The 21,490-nt window shown below is 37.9% G+C and overlaps 1 protein-coding gene across 4 annotated transcripts in view; it reads right to left on the reverse strand.

The window, feature by feature from the left end:
• The window catches only part of CFAP299 (cilia and flagella associated protein 299), a 296,430-nt gene that overhangs the window by 186,143 nt on the left and 88,797 nt on the right, over positions 1 to 21,490 (reverse strand). For all 4 annotated transcript variants that reach the window (XR_006104115.1, XR_006104116.1, XR_006104117.1 and 1 more), the window contains exon 3: positions 18,240 to 18,330. Coding sequence is in view for 1 of the 4 variants with exons in the window: in XM_042469009.1 (XP_042324943.1) it covers positions 18,240 to 18,330 (91 nt within the window). In the remaining 3 variants the exon portion in view is untranslated. The remainder of the gene's footprint in view (positions 1 to 18,239; positions 18,331 to 21,490) is intronic.

Here is a 21,490-nt window from a genome sequence, read left to right on the forward strand (position 1 = left end):
TCCTTTCTATCTTTTTATAGTAGCAATAAAAGCAACTCATTGTGTATGTGTGGAGGGGAAGAAGTAAATAATCAGGCGACTAAATGAGGTACTTTCATGCTTCCCTTTTCTTCTCCCAGACACTCACTCTTACCCATAAAAAAGCATAAACATTTCAAAAGGATGCCTGAATTCAGAGAACTCAACTGCTTGTCATTTGTATTAGAAATAGGCCTCAGATGGGTGAGCCAGAACTGCTGGTCTAACTAAAGCCACTTTCCTATGTAAAATACAAGATTAAAGTGATAGATTATATATATTATTGTTAGCATTCAAGATGGGATATAGGATAAACAAAAATTATTTGCTTGGCTTGCAAAGTCATGACTGCCTGGGCCTACCTAGATAGCATTATGGTTGAACTGCAATTTGAATTTCATCAACAAAATATCAACTCACTGCAATACTCAATATTCTATGGTGGATCTTTACAATGTGTGCAAGACATAAGATTCTATAAAACATCAAGTACAGCAATCACTATACCAGCACACTAAATACAAGTGTAAACTCATCCAATCATATTCATATGTAGAATCTGAAATGTACCTGAGTCTACAAGGTCTCTCTCATGTTTTGGTACATGTGAACCAGTGCTTGAGCATGAACAGAAACACATTGTGTCAAATCCCATCTTTGTGCCAACCAGTGAAAACAATATGTACACGGAACACTATATTTTTTCAAGACTTCTTTAAACAACACTATGGTATAGAGATTTGAGTGTTGTATTATGACTCTGGAAGATCAGAATTCAATTCTCCACTTGGCCATGGAAACCCACTGGGTGACCTTTTCTGAGTCACACACTCTCAACCCCAGAAAACCCTGTGACAGAGTCATGTTAGGGTTGCCATAAGTCAGAAATGACTTGAAAGCACATAACAACATAAATATATGCACAAATAAGAAAGGTGTGTCTTTGTTGTTTCTCCTATAAAAATGACGCATCCCAAGAGTGCTGGTATTTCCTTTTATACTGTGTGATTCAGAGTATAAGGGTTTCTGTTTTCATTCTTATGCTACCACAGCTGCATCTGACACTCCTTCTTCACCAGGAAAAGTGAGGTGACGTTGCCAGAAAAATCACCCTCTGTGAGTCAGTGGGGTTGAACAGGTATGCCTCAGGATATGCTGGCAGACACGTGGGCCTCCATGGCAAAAGCAACAACACAGATGATGGACAGATCTGAACAACAGAGACTTAGGCAACATATACAGGAAAGTGAACAGCTTAACACAAGAAGAGGAGAAACAGGTGAGAAATAATAACAAAATAAAGCAGTGCTTGAAGAAAGCAAAGTTCACCAAGCAGATTCTTCCTAAAAGATTACAAACACCCAGTGAGTATCTGGTAAAATTACTTTGCATGACAGAGTCAGAAACATGGAGAACTAAATAACTTCACAAGCAAAAATGGCCTACCTTCCTTTGTACTGATGTAAGAACTATCCCACCCAAATGTTCTATAACAGGAGGATGCAGAGCTCAATTTTAGAACTCCCTGTTACAAGATCTAGCTATAAGCAATGGTTTTCCTGGCTTCAACACAAGGGGAGAGTGGATGGAGACAATTTCTCAAGATATACTGAAATTAGAAGAAGCCTGTTCTGACTGGCTACTGGTGCTGCTATCTGTTGAGCCAAAGAGAAGAAACAACTGTACGATCTCTTTCTGTTTCTATGGTTCCATCCCCAGAGAGCAAAATGACTCTCCATAATCCAACAGGTCTACACAACAGGTCTGAGCAACAGTCTTCTTTAGATCTTGCCTCTGTAACTCGGTATTTCTTTTGCACTACTTTAAACCATTCATTTCATTTAATAGTGTTTCTGCTTACCCTTTTCCAGTTTAGACTGACACCTTAAATGCTGATTCCAGCCACTAAACGATTCAGTATTTGGACAGCTCATTTCTTAATGGTGCGTTGAACCACTGGCCCCTGCTCCTACAGGTACTCATGCCTATTCATATCTTGGCTGCACATGGTCCAGTACTGGAAGAAAGAAATAGATGCACAAATGATAGCTTTATGCACAGTTGTCCAACATGAACAGGATCTCCACATTCTGAAGCAACAAATCTCCAATTCCTAGATGTTGGAGGGAACTAGGAAGAGAGATGGCAGTTGTGCTTGGCTCTTAGTTTCCAGAAGCTTCTGGCTGGTTGACTGAAAAAGAATACCAAACAGATAGAACTAGAACAGATAAAAGTAGTTCTGATGTAGCAATGTAATTACTACACTTCCCCCTAAGCTCTATATTCTATATATTCATTAATTTATTTTTCTGTCTATCTACAAGATCAAATCTGCTATTTTAATTATTAACTTTACTACACATGGGCTCCACTTGGTAGAATTAAAGAAAGGGCCCTCTCCTGAAGACTTCAGTGCACAGGCTGATTTATTTATTTATGGTATTTATACCTCGCCCTTCAGCCCTATTTGGGAACATGGAGCCTTTCAGATAGACGGGATCCAAGTCACAGGAACTTTGAAGGCGGGGTGTTTATATTACACATGCCTCCAAAGAGTCTTCAAACTGGAACAAAGCTGTGCTCTGGGGCTAAAAACTGGAGCAAAAAGAACCTGAGCTACTCTGGTTTAGCCCAGAAAATGTGCATCTTTGCACTGGTATATAAACGCCCTGATGAAAATGTGGGGCTGCAGCAAAGCAAAGAAATGAAAGTGTGATAACTCCAATGGATGCAGTTACAACATACACAAACCAGCCAGTCCAACGGGGAACATCTGGTGAAGGGGGCCAAAGGGGGCATTTATGGAGGGCCTTCAAGATTGTGCTTTGCCAATGTATCACTCACACACCAATGTACCGATGCTCTGTACCAGCAGAGCATCACATGTGTGAGTGTGTGGCCTGTGAAAAGGGCATCCATTAGAATGGTATCTGGGTGAACGTGGGAGGCAATTGGAGGTCATAGGTGTGTGTTTGTGTGACAGTGCACATGTATGGTGTGGAGGCATACATTGTGCCGTGCAGCTGGGCTGTGTGTATTCAGCTGTCTTGGGAGTGGGGTTTCAATCCATTTTTGGAAAATGTATTTTTATTTATTTATTTCCAGGATTTATATCCTGCCTTTCTCCCACAATGGGAATCAAGGTGACTTACAGGATGGACCCTCTTTTTCCTACCATCTGCTCCAGCCCATAAAAGACTTTATAGATCATTAATAAGATGCTGATTTGTGCCTGAAAAAAAATTATTTGCCAAGAGAACTGTGGTTAACAGGGAAGTTATACATTTCTTGTACCATTTTCTAGACAACAGTCTGGTTGCAGTGTTTTCCAGCAGTTAATTTCCAAACCTTCTTCAAAGACAGGCCCACTAAGAAGGTGCTATAGTAATTCAAAGTGAATGTAACTAAAGCATATGTCACCATGACCAGATCAAACATCTCCAAAAATGGGCATGGCTCTTGCATTAATTGTACCATGTAATATTTACTAATTTCAGTATGTAATAATTACTTTGTGTCATATTTAATATGTAACATGAAGGAAAAGCTCTTTGGGAAGAGATGAAGGCAATATGATTAAACATTTCACTTTGTTATGCTACAGACAGAAAACATCCTAAAGGCTTCTTTCAATGCTTCAGAGCCCTTTTCCAACCATCTTTGATGACATTTAAAGTTGCACTATTTGGATTTCAGATCTCACATCTGACAAAGGAAGGGCCTGAGCAGTCAGGGCATAAATGTTGTCACTTTTTGGTTGAGAATCCAAGATTGCTTGTAAAGCTACACCAAAGGCTAACTGGGCCAGGTGTTACAGGAAAACAGAACAAAAGGAGCAAAGTAGATTTAAGAATCATAGAATCATAGAGTTGGAAGAGACCACAAGGGCCATCCAGTCCAACCCCCTGCCATGCAGGAAATCCAAATCAAAGCATCCCCAACAGATGGCCATCTAGCCTCTGCTTAAAGATCTCCAAGGAAGGAGACTCCACTACACTCCGGGGGAGTTTGTTCCACTGTCGAACAGCCCTTACTGTCAGGAAGTTCTTCCTAATGTTGAGGTGGAATCTCTTTTCCTGCAGCTTGCATCCATTGTTCCGGGTCCTGTTCTCTGGAGCAGCAGAAAACAAGCTTGCTCCCTCCTCAATGTGACATCCTTTCAAATATTTAAACAGGGCTATCATATCACCTCTTAACCTTCTCTTCTCCAGGCTAAACATCCCCATCTCCCTGAGTCATTCCTCATAGGGCAAGGTTTCCAGACCTTTCACCATTTTAGTCGCCCTCCTCTGGACACGCTCCAGTTTCTCAATGTCCTTTTCGAATTGTGGTGCCCAGAACTGGACACAATATTCCAGGTGGGGCCTGACCAGAGCAGAATATAGTGGCACTATACTTTTATTGATGCAGCCTAGAATTGCATTGGCCTTTTTAGCTGCCGCATCACACTGTTGACTCATGTTCAACTTATGGTCTACTTGGACTCCTAGATCTCTTTCACATGTACTTTCATTCAGCAATGTGTCCCCCATCCTATATCTGTGCATTTCATTTTTCTGCCCTAAGTGCAGTACCTTACATTTCTCTGTGTTGAATTTCATTTTGTTAGCTTTGGCCCAGCTTTCTAGTCTATTCAGATCATTTTGAATGTTGGTCCTGTCCTCTGGAGTATTAACTATTCCTCCTAATTTGGTGTCATCTGCAAATTTGATAAGTGTGCTCCCAATTCTGTCATCCAGGTCATTGATAAAGATGTTGAATAACACTGGGCCCAGGACAGAGCCCTGTGGGACCCCACTGGTCACTTCCCTCCAGAAGGAAAAAGAGCCATTGTTGAGCACCCTTTGGGTTCGGCCGGTCAATCAATTACAGATCCATTTAGCAGTTACTTTGTCTAGCCCACATTTTACAAGCTTGTTTGCAAGAATATCATGGGAAACCTTGTCAAAGGCCTTACTGAAATCAAGATATACTATATCCACAGCATTCCCTTCATCTACCAAGCTGGTAATTTTATCAAAGAAAGAGATCAGATTTGTCTGGCATGACTTGTTTCTCTGAAACCCATGTTGACTTTTTGTGATTATGGCATTGCTTTCTAGATGTTCACAGACTCTCTGTTTAATGATCTGCTCTAGAATCTTTCCCAGTCTGACATCAATACCAGGAAAGATTCTAGAGCAGATCATTAAACAGAGAGTCTGTGAACATCTAGAAAGCAATGCCATAATCACAAAAAGTCAACATGGGTTTCAGAGAAACAAGAAGAATGGATCCACACTGAAAATCAAAAATGTTATGGATTGACATAACTAAAAAGTGGCTCCGATATCAGGTAATCTAAGAGCTAAGAAAGCGTTAGCAAACATTAGGTGGAATATTGAAAGGGAAGCAACAAGCCAGATTTTAACAGCAAAGCAGAAATCCCAGATGGGGCAAGATCTAAGTTAGGCATAAAATTTAACATTGCTGCACCCCACCAAATGTGTGGACAAGTAACCTATAGAGGCACAGACACAATCAATAATAAATCTATTACTAACCAGGCAGACACTTTTGAAAAAGAACGAAATAATACAAGCACAATCCTCAAGACAAAATTCTACTTCGTAAGGATTGCTATATACCAGCATGATCAAGAATGTGGCCCAAGTCTTGCAAATATTTACAAGGGGTTGTATGAACACTTCACTGTACAAATTATACAGGCTAAACAGCTAAGCAAAAGAAATTCCAGGATGGAAAAGGAGACACACAGGGAAAGAGAGCACAACTTGTTTAAAGTTACTGAGTAGGCGCTTATCCAAAGCTGGAATGGAAGCCATTTCTCCTGACACTTAATCCAGTTCATTGAACCATGCTGCTTGTTATTTACAAACCTAAACAGAGAAGTGTAAAGCCTTTCTATGCAATGGCAGCACTACAAAGTTTTCCATGTTTTCCATTTTAACCTCAAAAAATATTTGGCATGACAAAAGAGCCTTCAGGACACCAAATGAGCATGAAATATTTTCTTGACATCACAGAAACCAGCTCCTTTCCCATTCCTTCCATTTCAGCAGCCATTTTAAGGGGGAGGCAGGACAGTGTATCAAACACTTCTCTTTAGGAAGGAAAAGAACGTTGGCAGACATAGAGGATGCACATGTCCAAGAAGAGGAAAGAACACCAATAACTACTGGTGTTTGGAACAGCTCCCTTGACATGCCTCTGCCACCTGCTGGACAATTTGTTTTACGGATTTTGCTGGAAACAGTGAAAGGCATGAGCCAACACAAACATCCTATCTATTACACACTTATACTCTCCAGATGCTGGGTGGCATGTAACCCAATAACACTTTTAATGGACCATCCAAACATCAAATTCTCTAATGATCATTCCATTCCAAATCTGCATAGTTTACAGCCCATCAAGTTGAAGGCAGAGCCATGCCTGATAGCTCCCTAGAGCTTGATGTGGCTGACGTTTGCTGAAGGCCCACAGAAACAAGGGCTTTATCTTGCACCCTGCAGGACAAAGCATGACTGAGGCTGCATTCAACTTGGTCAGTCGCAACTTGTTAAAGCAAGCCTGTTGTATTCACTTCATAATACTTTTCAACATATAAGCACTGGCAGCTGTATCATTCATAGCAAATTTTGGAAGCAGACGAAAAGAAAGATGGGGAAAAGTGTGTCAATTGATTTCACCACATATTTGATAGGAACAAAGGAAATAGTCCTATACCAGATCAAACTATTTATTTTATTTAATTCAATTGTTTACTCTAAGAGTAAGCCACCTTGTGTCCTACAGATAGTCTGGACTAAAGCTATTATAATCTGGAACCACTGGGTTTATTATTATACTCAGACTGGCAATGGTTTGCCAGGCTCTCTGGCACAAATTTTTCCTGGTTCTTTAAATGCATATTGTGGATTGAAATAGCAATCTTCTGAAGTGGGTATTCTACTTCTGAGCTACAGTCCTCCCTTTCTGCATAACTTCACTAAACATCCAACACCTCACCTTAGAAACTTCATGGTACAGTAAATGTGTTATTCCTTAACTGTCACAGTTAAATTTTGCATAAAATATCTCATTCTGGATAATATCTTTAAAAGTAATTGGAAAATATGGAGCAGTGCTGTTCAAAGGAACAGGCAAATCAGAAATGGGATGCGATGGCAGAAGCACCATTTTGCTTGTACAAATGGGAAAAATATGCTCTGTAGTAGTAGTAGTAGTAGTAGCAGCAGCAGCAGTAGTAGTAAAGCAAAGAAGCCCCCACAGCAAAATCTGGCAGTGTGTCTATGGTATGCTTTTAACTGTTGTTTGTGGCAAAGGAGTAAAAAAAATAGCATAAAAATATCAAAATATAGGAATCTTGGCTCTTAACCAGTCTACATGCAAATCCAAAGACCACAAGGCTTCTACATCTGAGTAGGGACTGTCTTATTTATTTTATGCTTTGGGAATAATTTCAGCTTAAAGGTAAGGTAAAAATGTTTTAAATACCATGCACACAAGCGTGCACACACTTGCACATGTACACCAGTTAGTAGCTATCCAAAACAGAAATTCACACCTACATTTATCTTTTTCATTTACACTAGGAGTGGGGAAAGTCCAGCCCATGAGACATACGAGACCCCCAGCTCCATTTCTGCAGTATCTGAAGCCTTCAGGGGTACACCTGAAGGCACCAAACCCCCCAGTTTGGGGCAATTTTTCTTTCAAAATTAGTTTGGAGGGAAATGGAGGGGCAAATATAGCTGCTCACTCCAATCTACACAGACCTCAGCTTTCCTAAACACATATTGCAGTGTTTTCTTCTAACAAAAAATCCCAAACCAAAGGCTTCTGTTAAAACTAATGTGGCAACAAAATCAATTGCTTCAGGTGTTTTGCATACGCTCTGTATGCATTCCAAAGATTGTTCTTAATTAAAAGGTAAATGTGCAAATTCTCTTAACTACCTTTGAACCATGTTTCTTCCCTAGTTCAACTCATCAGCAGCATCCCTGAGAAGATTGGTTTCTTCATGGGTTGAAACTTAAAACATACACAAATTTATTTATGGTATGCAGATTTTCAACTTTCTAGTTTTGTAAGCTCAGGCATAATCATAATCTCCCATTAAGAAAACACTTCAAATGCTAGTAGATATGTGACTATATCTGTGAACAAATCAAAGGAACAACAATGACAAACTTGTTGGTTTGGACATCCACTGATATTAAGCCAAATAAAATAGCTAGAGCAAATTATCCACAAAGCTATACAGAAACCAATCTAGTGTTTAGTTTTAATATAATGATGAATATCTGTACCTAAGTATCACTTGGTATGAATTATTGGTGAGTAGATCTCCCATTTCCTTTTGGAGATGCCATATTAAACAAGTTGTCTCATTAATTCAGATTAATAAATTCATTCTTCCACTCAAGTATGAATCTTCTTCAGTAAAATCCTAAAGGCATATCAATACCAATATATATATTCAGACATAAGACATACTGAGTTTAAGAAAGTGTGTGTAGAATTGCAGCCTAAATCTTTGAAGACACTCATATCTGTAGCTATTCAGTAGGAAACAGAAGAAAGTGTAATAAAGTTAGGGGACAGGAAGGGAGAAAAAGAAAGAGGTACAGCTGACAAGGAAAGGGAAGCATCCATTTAATATACGGAACATATTAGTAATTGTCTCCTCCATACACCTTTCACAACTAGTCCATCCTTTTATCCTACTGAACAAGGGCCTGGCCAAAAGGAAACAAAGGAAATCCAAGGTAGAGTCATTAGTCTTGTGATTTGCTAGCTTTAGAAATTAGGAAGTGATTTAATTCTTGTGATGTCTGCTCAGACCACTGTTAAGCACCTAATTCGATTTGGGGCAAACCAGAAACTGAAACTCTACTTGCATTTTAAAGGATAAATGTGAATGCCACTAATGTCAGAAGAAGTTTCAGCTGCCACATAAAGCAGCAGCAATTATATTTGGGATCATTTACATTAAGGGTGGTCAAAGTCCAGCCACCCAAAGCCATTCATGCAGACTTAACCCCTAAAAACCATTAATGATTCCTAATTTGGAAGGAATGATTGTTCCAAATTACCGATAATGTTCTTTTAAGTATCTCAGGGGACGCTACTGGCCATTTAACCATGTTTTTATGAGTCTGTTTCTTCACTTTTGTAAACCCCTTTTTCTAATATAAGTAACAACTGGATCAAAAAGACTGGTTGTTTCCTGAAATGGAGAAAAAAAACCCTTTGAAAGGTACGATGGCTAGAAATGCCCTGTAATGCTGTCATGATTTGCAGTGTATTTTGAAGGGATCTGATAGAGGTTTATTTGCCTTTGCATATGGATGAGAGCTAGAATATACCAGCTAGGGATAGACAAATACATCTTTTTCAATTTCTAAAATATTCAGACTTTTCCAAGCATCTTTTTCCTGTCATTCTGTTTCAGAATCAGTTTCTAGTTTTAAAAAAAGAGTACTTTAATGTATTATTATTATTCAAAAACCACAGACTCACACCATTCAGAGAAATGGAAACACTGAAGGATAATTGTGTTCTAATTCCCATATTAGTTCAAGAAGTGCTTACTGGTCCAGTTCCAGATGAATTCCACCCACATTCCTTATACCAGAGTATTTATATCAGAAGCTTATCTGCACAGCTAAACATTTAAGAGTAGCTTATTTGACACAGCCCTAACCTGTAATTAAGTTTTTAAAATCTTTTAACTAGGAGTGCAGCTCAGATAGGCATCTCTTCCCACCAAATTCACTGGGAATACCCCACTGAATTTATTGGGACTAAACCTAAGTATGACATCTGAGCAACATATAATCATGAAATAAAAGTGTGTATGGGAGAGAAAGCTAGGAATAAGACTGTATTACAAGATATTTTAAAAATTGCCTTCACTTATTTAAGGTTTCAGAAAGACTTTGTTCACATCAGTAGGGAAGAGATTAACTGAAGATAGCTGAAACATTTGGAGAACTGAAAGCATGCAGGTCAGCAGTTAACAGTGGATGGCTTAAGCCTCCATCCTGCTGAGACAGTAAATGTGCCCAGGCTGAACTGTTCCAGACTGCATGTGTAACAGACTCAGCAAAGTAAATGTTCCTCCACATTTGAACAAACAAATCTTTGCACACTGAAAAGCAGCATGACATGGAGTAGGGCTCTAGTCCTGCTTTATCTTTATCATGCTTGCTTTCTATGTGGAGAAAAGGACGATTAGAAGAGTGTTCAGTCATGCGACATTTACACAGCAGTCAGAAACAGAGCAGCCAATATCAAAATTCATCATTTTGGCCCCAACACCTGCTTAAATATACCATAAATATCAGAGTACCATAAATATCAGAGGCAAAAGACTAGAAGGGAAAGAAATAAAGCTAGTGTACTAAAAAGAAGAAAGAATTGGAGCTGCTGAAACTGAAAAAGCAATTGACAAGGCTTACCAATGGATAGCAAGATAGCATGGATAAGGGACCAGGAAAAAAGGAGTATGAGATCACATTAGATTAGATGGATTCATTTATCCATCAGTGTTTTATTATCTTATTGCTCATATGGATAGTTTCAAACTTTTCCCAGTTGATATTTTTTTCACTATACTTTTCAACTTCTCCACTACTTCACAACTTTTCCTGTTTTCCACCATCATTCATGTGACAAGGACTTGCCAGCTCTGACAACTGCTCCTTGTCTAAAACCCAGGGGATATAGGATACAATCCTGTTTACAGTTACCTAGGACTATATCCTACTGAAATCAAAATGGCTTACTAATGCTGCTCATTAGTTGAAAGTGTATCACTTTCAATGGCATGTTTCACTAAACTGATGTGATAGTTTTTCTTCACTGACTGCATCTGTTGATACAAGATATCATATTTTAGGTCAAACAATTAAGTGTAACAGACTTACACAACTTTGTATTATTGTTATACAACTGCCACCTTGTCTATTTTCACCCATTTTAATTACAAATATTTGCCAGAGATGCCCACTACTGGACTTCTAATACAATAAAAAATCCCTAGCACATAGAAATTTGGTTGAAGAACTTCACACAGCTGGCTGTACACAAATATTACTGAAAAGCCTAATTTAAAAAAGAAACCTGAGACGTCATCAAATGTTATGTGCAATTAATGTTACAAAAACATAGTGTCTTTTTATATTCAAGCTGTCTTAATTTGTTATTACTCTTTTAGTCACCACTTGAACTCCCTTCCTAACAGCTGGCCTTCAGAAATGTACTGCTTATCATGAAAATTATCAGCTGATAGAAGAGCTGCTTATTTCATGGCCCTTTAGAAGCATTCATACATCAGCTCCCCTCCTTGTCTCCCATTTCTGGATTTGAAGCCAATTGTGCATAATATGCAATTTACACTAAGCAGCCTTATTTTCTTTAAAGTTATGAATGGAATGGAAGAAATATTGCTTAGATAAATACCAAACCAAACATACATACATTGAGAAAAGTCCATATAATGACTGCAGTATCCTTCAAAAGATTTTATCTAGACTTAATATAGTCCCATGACAAGAAAGTTAGGAATGCAACTAGACTTGGGTCCAAACTTCTTCTTAGACATAGATTCAAAGTGGCCCCTGGAAAATCAACATCCCCCAGCATTAACTGCATGTTTATAAAATGAGAATATTGATATTCCTTACCATTTGTGAACATAAATGATGTAAAGTAGTGAGAGACAGGGACGTAGCCGGGGGGGGGGGTTCTTGGGGTCCAGACCCCCCCTTCCATTAGAAAAATGAATGGTGTGTGCTGCTGCGCTGCCACACCCAAGCCCCATTATAATGGTGGCACTTAGTCTGGACCCCCCCCCTTCCTAAAATCCTAGCTTCGTCCCTGTGAGAGATATGAATGCCTCTGGGCCCAACTGAAGACATCAGTATTAAAATACAAACTCCTAAACAACTCAGTAGGAAAACAGTAATTCTACAGGTGGATAGATTCAATCAAGTCACAGTCCTGAGTTTGCAAGATCTTAGCAGGACTGTTGATGGCAGAGTGACTTGGAACGCTCACAGGGTCGCCATAAATCGAAGTTGACTTGCCATTAATGACAGGGTGACTTGGAGGTCTCATGGGGTCATCATAAGTCGAAGTTTACTTGGCGGGCACTTAACCCAACAAAATAACTCAAGCCCAAGTGCATTGAAGCAACACTTGATCCAATATCAAGCCACCCTGCATTTAAAACTAGCTGTAGAAGCTTTGCTAACATGCTCCAGAGGAGTGAAGTTTGCTGAGGTGCTAGGCATGGCAGAGATTTCTTGGTATTGACATTCCACTAGAAATCTGGCTATCCCCCCCCCCACACTTCCATCTTTTGGCTTTCAGTTAAAAAACATATTAATATTTTTAAATAAATATTTTGTTATTTTAGTTAAGTAATTCTGTGATTATTTTAGATGAGAAATTTGAAATATTTTTGGTGATTTCTGATCTTAACTATGTTTTAATTAAGATTGTCATATGCTCTGAGCTCTTAAAAGAAATGGTGAGGTATACATCTATATGAATAAATAAATAAATAATCATTGTGAAATTGTGTGACATCTAAACAATGGCCCAAATAGGATGAAAGACGTAGGAGATTATCACACAGAGGCTTATCGTCCTTAAAACATGGCTAGATCATCCCTAAAGCACAAGGATGTGATCACCAGTCGTGCTTGTCTCCTGGGATGTAAACGGAAGTTCCTAACATGCAGAGAAATGGCAGCTCCTCAAACGCTTTAATGATGGGATGCCTCCCTGACAATTTCATCATGGGGGACAAGCACGACTGGTGATCACACCTATGCACTTTAGGGACAATCTAACCAGATTTTATGGATGGTAAGCCTCCATGTGATAATCTCCTTAATTTAGCTTGACTTTACAGTACAACACACACATCCACATCCACAAGCTATTTCAACAGTAGTTCAATTGTCAGTCTTGTGCCCTTTCTTCATGCTTTAGACAGGCTGCCTACCTCTTTCTTTTTATTTAATGGCATCTTGGTCCATTTCTTTATAAATTCATCTTTTACCTTATTTTTGCCTTCATCCTAAGTGAGGTAATTGTTTCAGCATGGCTTTCATTTAAAATATTACATGCCTATCTCGTAATAGCTGAGTAGTCGTCCAACTATTATAGTTTGCCCTCAAATTATGAGTTGTTTTCATTTTTACTTTTAACTTGTAATTTTCTTCTTGCAGCAATGTGATTTTTATAGCACTACAGTGTTAGCCACATCAAAGGCATTTCCCAGTTCTGAGAATATTACTTCCTCAAGACAGTGGCTCTGGGTCAATTTTTTCATTTTATGTTCTTCATTTTAAGTAAGTTCTGAAGGGATTTCTCCTCCCCCCCCCCAAAAAAAATATATACGTACCACTGAATGACTGCTAGATCGTTTTAGAAAGCTGTGGTTAGCACTGCCTGTAATCTGCCTTATCTCGACATTCTGCTGCTTCATTTTTGGCAGGGATGTATAAAGAACACAAACAGTTGCCATACATACGCAAAATAAAAGGTGAAATGACAGCTATATTAAATTTAGTAAAAACAAATCCAAAGTATTTACAGATGCTATTCAAAATAAGTTTTATAACAATTGCTTACTTTCGTGTGCTTCAAAATAAAATATTAAAAGGAAAGTTGTAATTCTGAACTCTAAGAACATTTGTACAACTTAATCTGCAGAAGGGGAAGCTAAATAAAAAAAAAACTTCTTAAGAGGGTTCCTGTTTCCAAAAAGTGGATAAGATGACCTCTGAGATCCCTAATTTGTTAGAATGAAATTAAATATTCCTGTAATAGATTAATATGAACTTTGGGAAATAGCATAGTAATTTAAATAAAGAGAACCTCAATAACTTGTTTCCCCCCCAATTATTTATATCCCACCTTTCTCCCACAATGAGATTCAACAATGTTTGAAGAGGTTACTTTGAAAGTATTCTCTAAATGTCTAAAGAGTAAATTGTACTATTAGGAGGATCATAGAATCATAGAGTTGGAAGAGACCACAAGGGCCATCCAGTCCAACCCCCTGCCATGCAGGAACTCTCAAACAAAGCATCCCCGACAGGTGGCCATCCAACTAGTAAAGGTCTTTCTCAACTAGATCACTCTAAATTACAGATGTTATGCGGAGGGGAGGCTTGCATGTTTTAAAACTTCTAAATGCCAGACACTATTCATGCAGTAAAATGACATGTTGGGGAAGTTGGACATTCCTGTTTTCCATGCACATAGAAATTTGTCCTGTTTGGTTCCTGTTTTTCCTTTCTAAAAAGATATTAAAAGATCATACTAAACTAGCATGATACAGTTGTATAGTCCAGAAAAAGGTTCACCATATTATTCTACCAAACTAATTCTCAAGCTATTAAGACACATTCTTCAGATTATATGTCTCACATCATTTTGATAGGGAAGAAGAAAAAAATGTGTCAACAACTAATGGAATGGTTTGGGAGGGTATACTGAAGATGGGCAGCAGAACATGCGCATGCCCATGTGGAAATCGTGCATACAGGAGGATTCAGATTCAGAACAACAAAACACTAAAAATGGATTGCCACAAACACATTTTAGGGCAAGACTAGAGCCAGCTTCTGCCAACTTGGGAAGAAAAATTCTGGAAATAAGTCAAGAGAGGGTGTGGGGAGGTGTAGTCAAGGCAAAACAAGATGGAAAACAGAAATAAAGTAGCATGTGGTAAGACAAAGAAAACAATAAGCCTAATTGTAGCAAAAACCACAGATAAGAGAAGCAGCATCACTTCGTGTTCACATGAAAGGACAATTTGATTTTCAAGATTACACTGGTGTAGTCTTACTACATGTCCTATTTGGCCTACTCTATCACTTAGGTTTTTTTAACCCTCCTTTGGACAGATACCAGTCAGAGTTAAATCCCTGCTTGAATTCCCAAACATCCAGGTTTAGGAAGCATTGAAATTTCAACATTTGAATCAACAAGCCTCCCCAACCCCTCCAATTTCAGTGTAGAGATCTTAGATGAAGCACAGTCTTCCACTCCTAGATTATGGCAAAAGGGACCCACCAGGTCATTTAAGTTCAACTCTCAAACTAAGAAGATATCTTTTTATTGTACCTACTTTTACTGCAGCAATCATGCAAACTTTGCAAAAATGCTTTTTAAAAAAAAAAACCAAAGAGCAATGGAAAAGGAAACTTTAAAACAAACACTCCAAGCAAAATATATATTGAATGACTAAAACCCACAAACAACCTTCTGGCAGAGATCAGATAACTTAAGCTGCTGAAAGACCATTTTTCATTAAAGCAGCTTCATATTTCTTTAAACATAGGGAAAGGGGGAGTCCTTTATTGATACCTGGGCTGCTAGATGACAAATCGCAGCTACTTCCAGGAAATACGACGTTTTAGTTTTCATTTCGCTGAGTTGCTTGCAGAGAATTAGAATTTGATACGCACTTCATATTCCAAGCACAGAAGTGATTTGTTTGAAATTAAATTATGGTTACCTGCATGAGTCATATCAGCTCCATAGGGAAACATTAACTGCACAAACACGGTTTCGATCAGGAGGGAAATAAACATTTTGACAATGTTCTCTTTTTTCTTCAGCAGGGACACACCACCATTCCTCCACCCTCACTCCCAAAGTTATGAAAGCTGCAAAATGGCAAAGCTGCAAAAGATCATGTCAGCACAGGATTTCTGATGATATACAGTATAATCTTATGTTCTGTGGTATTTTCAACACAGGAAATTGGTGTATTAGGAACAACCTAATTCACAAACTCTTTCCCCCCTCAGAATCAGCAATAATGGAACTAGCTATAATGGGTTTTTCTACACTAGATTCAATACAAGATTAACCTTTTTCTTAACTGAAGGCAATATTATATAAATGTCAATATTGCACTGGACTAGCAGAAAAAATGATTCAAATCAAACTTTGTGACATTGACCTTGTGGAGGGACACTTTTGTGAAGTGGCTCCTCTCTTAATTTTATTTCTCCAAGTCATTTCAACTCATTCTTCACTTTCTTTAAAATTTTAGAGCAAATCTATGTAAATTTGAGGGCTTACTTCTAAATAGACATGCACAGGATTGTAATACTAATTTCCAGTTCCACTTTTTAGTCCCACCATCCTTTCCCACTCCTCCTCATCACCGCACAAGGCATATTTTAAGCCTTTGAGTCTATAATTCGTTGTTGTTATTGTTGTTGCAAAAGACAAGAAAATGTTTTAAAAGATTTTTTTGTGTTTCTAAACAGAATTGCAGGAAACAGCAAAGTTATTTCATATTTTTAATTGGCTTGTTTATCAAATAAAATGGACTGCTGGAGAAGAATATTTACACGCTCTAAAAATGGGTGCCTTTCCCTGAAAATTCAAGTGCTATCCACAATAATAGTGGCTCCATATGGGTGCAAGAGGAGGTCTTTTATTACAGTAGCCACTCTGAATGTCCCCCTTCCTTCAAGAAGCAATGCTTTCCTGGAAAAACAAAAAGACTCTATATACATACTGGTACTGCAGAGAGGTTATAGTAAAGTAAACGGTAAGTTTGGTGTTGGAGATTGAATTAGATAAATTGTAGGTCCAGGGAGAAGCAAGTATAGTAGGATGATGAAGGGAACAGGATGCTGATTAATTGGAGAAAATGTGGCAGTTTAAAAAGGGGTGAATGAAGGTTAAAATTTTGAAGCTGTTCTGGTGGGTAGAAGTAGAGGGTGGGCTAGGCAAGAATTTAGAATAGAGGTATATTTGAGACGATCAGTTGAAATGTAAAGCATAAAGCAATTGTATCCACAAATTTATATGAACATTTTAAGCCAATCTGTTACTTTACCTGCTGTAGAATGGGTATGAATGACCGACAGTGATTCTGGTTCTCTTCTCCACAAAGACATTTCCTATCACCCCATAAAACTAAACAACTAATTTCAAAATGAGTGAAACAGCCATGAGCTGTCAGCTGTCAATTTCAGCACAATCACCAAAACATGTTTTACATTTTCCAAGCTTGAACGAATCTGAACTTTTAACTACAGTTCTCAGGACACATTTTATTTAGCTTATTTTTAAACAATTTGTAACTGTTTTCTAACTGGGTGAAAACCTTGACATTCCCTTAGATAACCCAAAGCAGTTCAGTGCGGTACAAATCAATAGATCTAACTAGAGACGGCTATTATTATGTCAGCACAACAATTCACTAAGCATTATAAAAAAAACTTCAGATATTTGAAAAGACTGACAAGAAAATGCCTCATATCAACATGTGGAAATAAGAACTTCTATATATCAGAAGCATTTTCTGATCATCTGGGATGGAACCCAGGTTAGATGGTGGCAATGTTTATGGCAACACAGGGCAGTATTATAATGAGTCTAGGTCACACTTTGTACACAACCGATCATCCAAATTGTAATGTACTGCATTCCCACTGCTATTGTCCCATTAAATGAAAATATGAATAATATCATTTTATCTGTAGCCAAAGGTATATTAGGTCTTTTGGGGCAGGGGCAGAATTGCCTTGTATATTATTTACAAACAGAAACAGGAAGTGACAAAATTGTTTTAATTTAATTCTTTAATCACTATAGACTACATTAAATTCATTATAGACTAATTTAATTCATTAAAGAATAATTTTAATTTAAATCAGCTTGGGAAACATGAACTTTACATAAACTTATTATGATGTAGTAGTACAGATGGGTGCAATGAGAGCAGAAGCAAGAAAACCAATACAACAGCAACTGATTGCTGGTCTTTGAAATGCTTCCAAACCCAAGATTTCCCTGCAAGTAAAAGGCTTTCTATTTGACTTAAGGCAACTATCTATATTAGTCAGTTTCACTGTTACTACATTTAATGTTTCACTACACATCACAATTTATGTTTGTTTGTTTTTTAAAAAAATAGTTTCTCAGGAGTGCTTGGAAGTACCACACATTTGGCTCAATACCTTCCCATGCCTTGTCTATGTAAAACATTAAACTTATGGTCTGAGAACCTGATCTCTAAATTTAGGTCTTCACCATAGGAAACTCATAAGCTTTTTGCTATTTTAGATACATATACTATGAAGTCTTAACTTCAGGATTTGAATTGCAGGTTTTCCTTTCACTCACACAGGGTTTTATAGAACTTTCACTTCAAATTTACTCACAGACATCTTCCCACTACGGTTGGCTTCTTCTCTCTCTGCCAGTGCCTTTAGAAAGTTGTCTTTCAACTCTTTTCCTGCACTTGACAAGATCCTGGGAAGGAAAAGATGGGACACAATGTTTGTTTCCGAAATGCTTCTACTTCCTTTTTTTATCCAGAGAACCTTCAAATTAGAACAAACTAAATCCCATCTCCAAGGAAATCAGATCCTTACAAATCCAGCACCATGGTTCCAAGCCAAGATAACACTGAAAAGGACCATAGATCTAGAACAAGCATATCCTCAGCATCATTCAAATTTGTTTTAAGATATTACATATTATTTTAGCATAACATTGGGTTCTGACCAATAATCTTTAATCCCATTGCCTAAAATCCTGCTACTCTGTGAAAGTAATTAACTACTCACAAAAATCCATGGATTGATATCACAACATCTGTATTGATCAGGAAAAAAGTTGCCATAGTGCGTTTGCACAATTGATCCATTATGCACTTCTCATAAAAGCATAGAATTTCCATTGGTGAGAAATAATAAGAGTGATCACTCTTAGATATAGAGGCATCTGATATTGAGCATGTGCCAGCGAGTAAAAACGCCCATTTTCATAAAAAGCATTCACTTTTTTCATGTAGCAACTGACTATATTCAGATATTGGGACATCTATTTTGCAAATATATACACATGCTTGGCTGTCCACGTTATTTTTTTATTTCAGCATGGGATACAGTGACAAATATAAAATAAGATACATCTAAAATAATCAAAAACCTCAGGATAGCTTTGAACAATTATACTATTCTAATGTTTGAGACCGGGTGATTTAGAGTGGTGAAGCACTGAGGAAGATAGGGTACTTCATTCATTCTTAACTGTCACACTTCTGCTGCAATTCAGCTTCCCTCCTCCCCACATCTTCTAGACATTTTTCTAAGGGTAAACAATGCACATCCAGAAAGAGGTCTGGGAGAAAAGATTGCTGGATAAAAACAAAGAGTAAGGAAAATTAAGTTTTTCCCATTGCTTTCCCTCTCCTAATTGTTTTGACTCCAAGCAACTTTTCTTTAATTGAAATATTCACTACACTTTTGCTACATGCATATGCATGTCCCTGTTGTTCCACCCTGAGGAAATTAATAAAATCACCTAAAAGCTAGTGAAAGCTAGGGTTTCTACCTACTTCCAAACTGACTATGTTATGGTACATCTCTTCCACAGCAGCATAATATATTGTGAGAACTCCAGGCCACAACACCGTGCCTACATCAGTCCCTGGAAATAGTATGTTCCAGTGTGGGCATAAGCAGAAGCATTTCTGACATTAGAGTGCAGATATCAGAACAATGCTTGTGGTTCCTGAAAGTGGTGTCATCCTGGTGTGTCTTTGCTTCCTGAGGAGTCTTATATGGATGTAGTATATGTAAAACAGACTTTTTATTGTATTAAAAAATTAAAAATTACAGATCTAAGTGGAGAAATCAAACAAAGCCTCATATATGCAGCAGATGTAGATTGTCCAAATCAAGGCATTTCATAACTGCCACTGCATTTCACAACAAAATAGTACTATGCATTTTTTTTTAAAAAAAATATTATACTTCCACTCTACACAGAGGAAGGAAGGAAGGAAGGAAGAGAGAACTTTATGAAATTCAAATGCAACTAATGGTGATATGATTGCCCCCCCCCATTTCTGTTAATAAAAAGGTAGAGAGTTGAACCCCAAGAAAAGCATGAAAGGTTACACGGAAACCATGCAAGGAAACTGTATGCCAGGAATCTGTGTGTAGACATAGTACCCATGTTCACAAACAGTATTTTTAAAAAGGCATAAAGGAATACCTAAGCTTTGTATGATCTTTTTATACCAGATATATTTTCACAGAGAAGGGAAAAGTGACAACTATAAGAAGAAAACCAGTTGGGATTCTTTAGCCCCTGCTATGCAATTCTCCTGTTTGACTAAGTTTATTTAACACTCAGCAACTTGAAAAAGCTTGTTAAAATAAATACCCAAAAGAGGTTATTTCCTCAAAAGAAGAAAAAGAGAGACAGAGAGAAGACTACATCAAGTACTTTACAAAAATTGGAGCAACACATTTACTGGCATGCAAACACTCAGTTATTCTATTACTAAGTTATTCACACAATCACACCCTTTCAATGCAATATACAGATGATGCTGATAAGAGAAAAATGGAAAGTTATGCTTAATTATTAGCCAGAAAGTTATAAATACTGTTACAATGTAATGCATTTTACACATAAAGTGCTTATGTTTCCACTCCCTACAATTCATTTTCTCCTAAACTTTAGTTGTTATATCTTAATTATATTTTCCTTCATCACAAAGAAAATATTCCCATGGAACAACACAAACCACATTAGAACTGGCTGGAGAAGTCCAGATGTATTTTATGGTGAAAACAGTAAAATGTTGCCATCTAGAATGCTTCTGAGCTTGGGTCAATAGTCAGAACTAAATATAATGAAAATAATCTAGGTTGCCACCACATGCCAAGGCCCCAATCCAGCTATTTGCTGGTGCAAAAAGAAGCTCCAGAAAGCTGCTCCTTTTTGAGCTGGCAAAAAGCCGGCTTTTCTGCTGCCACCGTGGTTTTGCAGTGCTCCTGAAGCATGCGCTCCTGCAGCATGTGGCAACTAAAAGGATGAAAAGGAGGCACAGTTCCACCTTTCAAAGAAAAAGCAATGAAACAGAGCAGACAGTAGTGAAACATTCCTTACTTCATAGGTTATATATATTCAAATAGGATCAGCTGGGTGCATGCTGAGATGTTTAAAACAACTTTGGATGAAAGAGGTCAGTAATTGGCTGGGTAGAACAACTCTCAAAAACATTTGCTAAAATCATCTACAGCTGAAATACAGGATTTCCAATGATTTACAGTTGAGTAGAGGAGGAATCCTTGTACTGGTTGTTCTAGTTGAACAGGTTAGAAGAGATGGGGGAATAAGACATGCTTGAAAACCTCTACATGCTAAGGATGCAAGAATCTCATTTTATAACACATGAATGATTATATGTAGGTTCTATGCTCACCTCCTGTGGTCAGGGCCACCAAGTACATGACTACTACTCATGGTCTGCTGGGTTAAGCATCGGTTTGGCTACATTTTTATATGTAACATCAAGAGATGCTTGATTCCCCTCTGCATCTTGTGTGCCATGTGTGAATGCTGTTAAGAGAAAGACTCCCAGTATGGATATCAAAATCTCAAAGAAGAATAA

This window comes from Sceloporus undulatus, chromosome 5, assembly GCF_019175285.1.
Source record: "Sceloporus undulatus isolate JIND9_A2432 ecotype Alabama chromosome 5, SceUnd_v1.1, whole genome shotgun sequence".
Classification (NCBI taxonomy): Eukaryota; Metazoa; Chordata; class Lepidosauria; order Squamata; family Phrynosomatidae; genus Sceloporus; species Sceloporus undulatus.